Source organism: Sesamum indicum, linkage group LG4 (assembly GCF_000512975.1).
Source record: "Sesamum indicum cultivar Zhongzhi No. 13 linkage group LG4, S_indicum_v1.0, whole genome shotgun sequence".
Classification (NCBI taxonomy): domain Eukaryota; kingdom Viridiplantae; phylum Streptophyta; class Magnoliopsida; order Lamiales; family Pedaliaceae; genus Sesamum; species Sesamum indicum.
The window spans coordinates 13058206-13064194 of NC_026148.1; the positions used below are offsets into that span (position 1 = coordinate 13058206).

Here is a 5989-nt window from a genome sequence, read left to right on the forward strand (position 1 = left end):
CCGTGCAGACATAGCTCCATGTGTTCATTCAATATGTTTAGGTTTTGATTTTTTGCAACAGTAGATCAATTATAGGGACTTTAACCGCGGACACATGGCTCTATGTGTTCATTCAACATGTTTAGGCCTCGATTTTTTTTTTCAACAGTAAATCAACTATAGGAACTGCTGCCGACACGACACACATAATTATGAGTTGATTTTCATGTGGTTAGATTTTAATCAACTATAGAAATTGCTGTCGACACACATAATTTTATGAATTGATTTTTACGTAGTTAGGATTTTAACTTTTTACAACAGTAAATCAATGAATATCTAACTTATTCACATACGGTAAAAGAATTCCATCCACACAAAAAAGGAAGCGGCCTCCCAAAGCAGCCGCCCCTCTACCCTTTGTCTAGTCTAGTGCACCCAAAACGTTGATAACACTCAAAGACCGACATTTCTTTTCATCTTAAATCAATTCCTCACTAAATTTTATTTCATTTAATATATACATTCATGTGACGTGTATATATTAATTAACATAAAAGATCTGATATAATTTAGAATGAAAAATTCAATCCAAATGAATCCAAACTATTTACATAAACGTAAATTTCTATCAATGATTTGCATTCTTTTTCTTTAGAGAAATAACATGAAAAACAAGGAATTCAAATAAGTTGATGATTCAACATACACGCCACGATATAATATGGTATAAGATTTGTGTCGATATGACAAAAAAGATTACACTACTCCTAAATTTGTTTTAAATGACTGCACTCTAAAAATTTATGTATTTTTATTTAAATTGGATTGATTCAGGCCGACCCGATTATAGCATCACTCATACAAAACCATCTATTTATCTAAGATTAGTGGAGCTCAATCATCTATTGTTGATCTAGGCAAGCATCCCAGGTTGGTCGCAAACGCAAAATTTGAGTGGCTTATAAGCACCAAGGCCTCCTCTTCCTAGTGAGGCTCATTTTCAAGACAAAACCGTGAGGCTCATATAAAATCAAAGCGGACAAACTCTTGCACAACAGATCACTGATATCTACCCAATAGGGCATTGATTGAGTCGCAAGCCGCATTATCTATCTAGTGTTTAGCGTCTAAGAAAACTTCAATGAATACCCTTGAACTGTCTATTTACTCACTCGTAAAATATTCTTGAATCTTATAATTTTTAACATAAAAAATTTCTATTTCAGGACTACATTTGAGGACAACATGAGATCAAAAAATTTGATGGGATGATTAAAATTTAAATCAGCTTCCATATGAGCCTCAATTTAATACATATATATACATACATACGTTATGAAGGTAGATTAATATATTCTAGATATGACATTGAAGCATCAATCTTATTCAAATAATTACATGAGGGCCGAAGTCCCCAAAATTCTTCCATTTTAAACTAAGTGTCGGCGGTGGGTCGCCGCTATGGCTGAACCTCAACGCCCGCCCCACCCACAATCAAACCTCGTTCTCCTCCAATCCAACTTAATGCTGGATTGAATTTTTATTTTACATCGCGCGATTGTGGCACGTTGATTTTGTATATATATAATGAATAAATTTTTTTATATATTTTAAAATATATTAGACATAATATTATAAAAAAAATAAAATATATAAATTAATATATTACATTAAAATAAAAATATTAGACATAATATTATAAAAAAAATAAAATATATAAATTAATATATTACATTAAAATAAAAATAAGAAAGAAAAAGAAAAATTAATTAATATAAAATTTTAAAAGTTAAATAAGTTAGTTATTTTATCGATAGAAGAGTATTATTGGCTTCACAAAAATTGGTACAACGGTGTCATTAAATATTTATCGCTATGGAATGCCTTTTCTTTTTATATAGTATAAATACGTATTTTTATTTTATTCAGGATAAATTACAGTTATTGTTTTTAAATTTTTGCATAATTATAAATACCTCATGTCTGAAAAATTATAAATACCTCCTTATTTAATATACTTATAAAAACGAGCTCGTTTCATTAGATTTTCATTTAATTTTTAGTCAACTGCCAAAATGACCTTTTGAATTATGAATATGAATTATAATTTTATATACCTTTTAAATTTTTATAAAATATTTTTATGAATTAATATTTTCAATGATTATTTACTTTATCCACCCTCAATATTTTTTCAAATATTTAATTTTTAAATAAAAGCAATGATAGAATAGTAATTTTTATTTCACCGTTTAATGACAACATAATTATTTTTTCATTTAAAGGGGATATTTGTATGTAATTGATCAAACAATGAGAAGATAAGTAAAACTACATAAAAAACTTCAGGGGAAGTAGCTCTAATTTACCTTTTTATTTAATATATACACAACAAATATATAAAGATGATATTATTTATTTAAGGTATAATTACATTTTAATATCTCTTGATCGGTGGTCTATTTACAAAAACTGCTCCTATCTTTTGCATAACTACAAAACTCAGTTTTTGGCGGTTAAAAAAAGGGTTAGTTTGTAAATGTTGTTGATATTTGTGGCGGGTATGTGTAATTTTTTTTAAAGAATAAAAATGATTTGGGTAAATGATATTGATATATATGAGTGTATGTATAATTTTTCAAAAAATAAGAATAAATAAACATAATTATTAAAAGGTATGGATGTAATTATTCCTTTATTTTCATTTCTAAAAATATTTTATACACATCTTTTGTATATAATATTAAAAGACCAAAATACGTCCAAGAAAAATTCATTACACAACACAACAACTAACACTGAATAATACAAAACATACAAACGCAGAATTATTATGTAGTGATTGGTCATATCACAGTGAAAATGAAGTCATCACAGCGAGTCACTAGGCCCCATCCCTCTCCCACAAACTCTCTGTATAAATCTTCTCTCATCACACTGCATTAGCCCATCCTTCACTCAGCACCACTGCAAAAATTTCTCTACTCTTCTTCCATCTTCTTGCCCTTTGAATTTTCTTGATTTTCTCGCTTCCAAGATGGAGAGCAAAGAGGAGGATGTGAATGTAGGTGCCAACAAGTTCTCGGAGAGGCAGCCGATCGGGACGGCGGCGCAGAGCCAGGACAAGGACTACAGGGAACCGCCACCGGAGCCGCTTTTCGTGCCCAGTGAGCTGACGTCGTGGTCCTTCTACAGAGCTGGGATTGCTGAGTTCATTGCCACTTTTCTGTTTCTGTATGTGAGCATTTTGACGGTTATGGGGGTTAACAAGTCTGACTCCAAGTGTTCGACAGTCGGAATTCAGGGAATTGCTTGGGCTTTTGGTGGAATGATCTTTGCCCTTGTTTACTGCACTGCTGGAATTTCAGGTGAGTTTTAACTAAGGAAGTTTTTGACTGATCGTATTGATGTACTGTCTTTGTGCATTGATTGATGAACCGTATTTGATGTTATGCAGGTGGACACATCAACCCTGCTGTGACGTTCGGGCTATTCTTGGCGAGAAAGTTGTCGTTGACGAGGGCGTTGTTCTACATGGTGATGCAGTGCCTGGGAGCCATCTGCGGGGCTGGTGTGGTGAAGGGGTTCGGCAAGACCCTCTACCAGACCAAGGGCGGTGGTGCCAACGTGGTTGCACACGGCTACACCAAGGGCGACGGCCTTGGTGCCGAAATTGTTGGTACTTTTGTTCTTGTTTACACTGTCTTCTCTGCTACTGATGCCAAGCGCAGCGCTAGAGACTCCCACGTCCCTGTAAGTACTAAGTAGAGTAATCTTTGTAGTTTTCCTTGATGACATATATCAGCTAAGATTAGTAAATTCCGTTTCAAAGAATGGGGATTGATGATCGAATGGGTGATTGAATGTGTTTTTTCAGATATTGGCACCATTGCCTATTGGGTTTGCCGTGTTCTTGGTGCACTTGGCGACCATCCCTATTACCGGCACTGGTATTAACCCTGCACGGAGTCTTGGTGCAGCCATCATCTACAACAAGGATCATGCCTGGGACGATCATGTAAGCTAATAATTTGACTTCTTTTTCATTTGAATTTCACCATCACCAAATTAGAAGAGAACCAGATATCAATATATGAAAGAAATCTGCCTAAAAATTATATATAGTTCTTAAAAACTTGTTCTTACTATGTGAGTATGATGATATTGTTGCAGTGGATATTCTGGGTCGGACCGTTCATCGGGGCAGCACTTGCAGCTCTATATCACCAGGTGGTGATCAGGGCCATCCCCTTCAAGTCCAAGTGATTCCTATTTCAACTACATGAAAGCAATCCCTTCTGCTCCTCATGAGCATATTGTTATCATTTCATGAAGATGAAGACTTGAAAGTCCTGTTGTGTTTTTCTATTCCCCTGTTGTTCGGATTGTGACTTTGTTGTATGTATATTAATCTTCTATTTGATAGATGCCAATTATGTGATGGGGCAATGCTCATCAGTAGATGGTATTTTACTTCTTGAATGAAAGTCAAACAAAGGACTAGGTTGGCTTTGGTATGATTGTAACTGGCTGTGCAATGAGAAGTTATAATAATAGCACAATGCTCATACCTACCATCTCTTTGTGCGCATATTACACCTGCACCTTCTATATATATATATATATATATATTTGTTGATGGGAAAACAAATATCATTAAGGTGGCAAATCTAACCTGATCAAGTCACAAGCAGGAAATGGAAGTAAGGTAGTGATCTCTGCCAACAGCATGACGAGCGTACAACTATATTACTAGTTCTACAAACTTCGGAAAAGAGCAAGACACAAAACTAGAAGAAAGCAATGAAACGTACTTACAACTGATTGGTTCTTTGCTGATACTTGTTGTTCTATTTGAGTATTTTCTGTGTTGTTTATGTAATTGTACCTAAATGTATTCCTTGGAGGTTACTTATTCATATGGTTGACGTTGTGGCCAATGTTTGTTTGAATACTTTCTGGTGGGGTAATTATTTAAATAATATAAAAAAAAATTACAAAAGTAACGCTGGTGTGAATTTGTTAAAGAATTAGGCGGCACCGCGATTTGCAATCGCGGTGCCTGCCATTTTTATTAAAAAAAAAATTAGAGGCATCGCGATTTCGTATCGCAATGCCTTTTTTTTATTTAAACAAAAAAACAAAAATTTTAGAGGCATCGCGATTTCGTATCTCGGTGCCATTTTCTATATATAAAACAAAATTTTGGATGTTTTTGTCCCTAAGAATTGTATCTATTTTATCTTCAAATTAATAATACACATGGTTTATCAATTAATATAATTCAGATGGTTTATCAATTTAAATGGTTAATAATATGGGTAAACATATTAATATTTTAAGAGATTAGATCAAATTACACAAATATCATTTGTATTTTTTTATTAAATTAGATCAAATTACACGAAATCGCGATGCCTCTAATTTTTTTTTTTAAATAAAATGGCAGCAAATCGCGGTGCCGCCTAATTCTTTAACAATTTCACAACAACGTTATTTTTGTATTTTTTTTTATATTATTTAAATAATTTTGCAAAAAATGTTAGGCACTCCAAAAAAAGTAAGTATTGTCTAATTAACTTTGAAACTCTACACCTAATGTTTAGCTTTGTTTTTAACTTGTTTTTGGGTATTTTGTGAAAATAGAGAGAGAAAAATAAAAATACATAAAAATAAGTTAGATATAGTGTGTATGTTTGAATTTATTTTTGGAGATAATATAAAATAAGTATAGTATATTTGATGTTGGGTAGTGAGGAGATAAAAAGTACTGTTTATTGTCAAATCATGTCTCTTTTATATATGTTTATATATATATGTATAAAAATGTATATAATTTATTTGTATAATATACGAGATGGATTGGGCACAAATGCGTGCAAGACAACAATCCCAACAAAGAAATTTTTCTACACAATCAGATGTGCCGGTATCGAGTTGTTAAGAATAATTGTATACTTCATGGTATTTTTTACAACTATACAAAAAAATTGCGACTCATTATATT

The 5989-nt window shown here is 32.7% G+C and overlaps 1 protein-coding gene across 1 annotated transcript; it reads left to right on the plus strand.

Annotated features, from left to right (window-relative positions):
- LOC105160901 (probable aquaporin PIP1-5) lies at positions 2920-4559 on the plus strand. Its single transcript, XM_011078419.2, has 4 exons — positions 2920-3350; positions 3440-3735; positions 3860-4000; positions 4156-4559. Exons 1-4 carry the CDS (start codon positions 3020-3022, stop codon positions 4246-4248), a joined length of 861 nt encoding a protein of 286 aa, XP_011076721.1. The 5' UTR covers positions 2920-3019; the 3' UTR covers positions 4249-4559.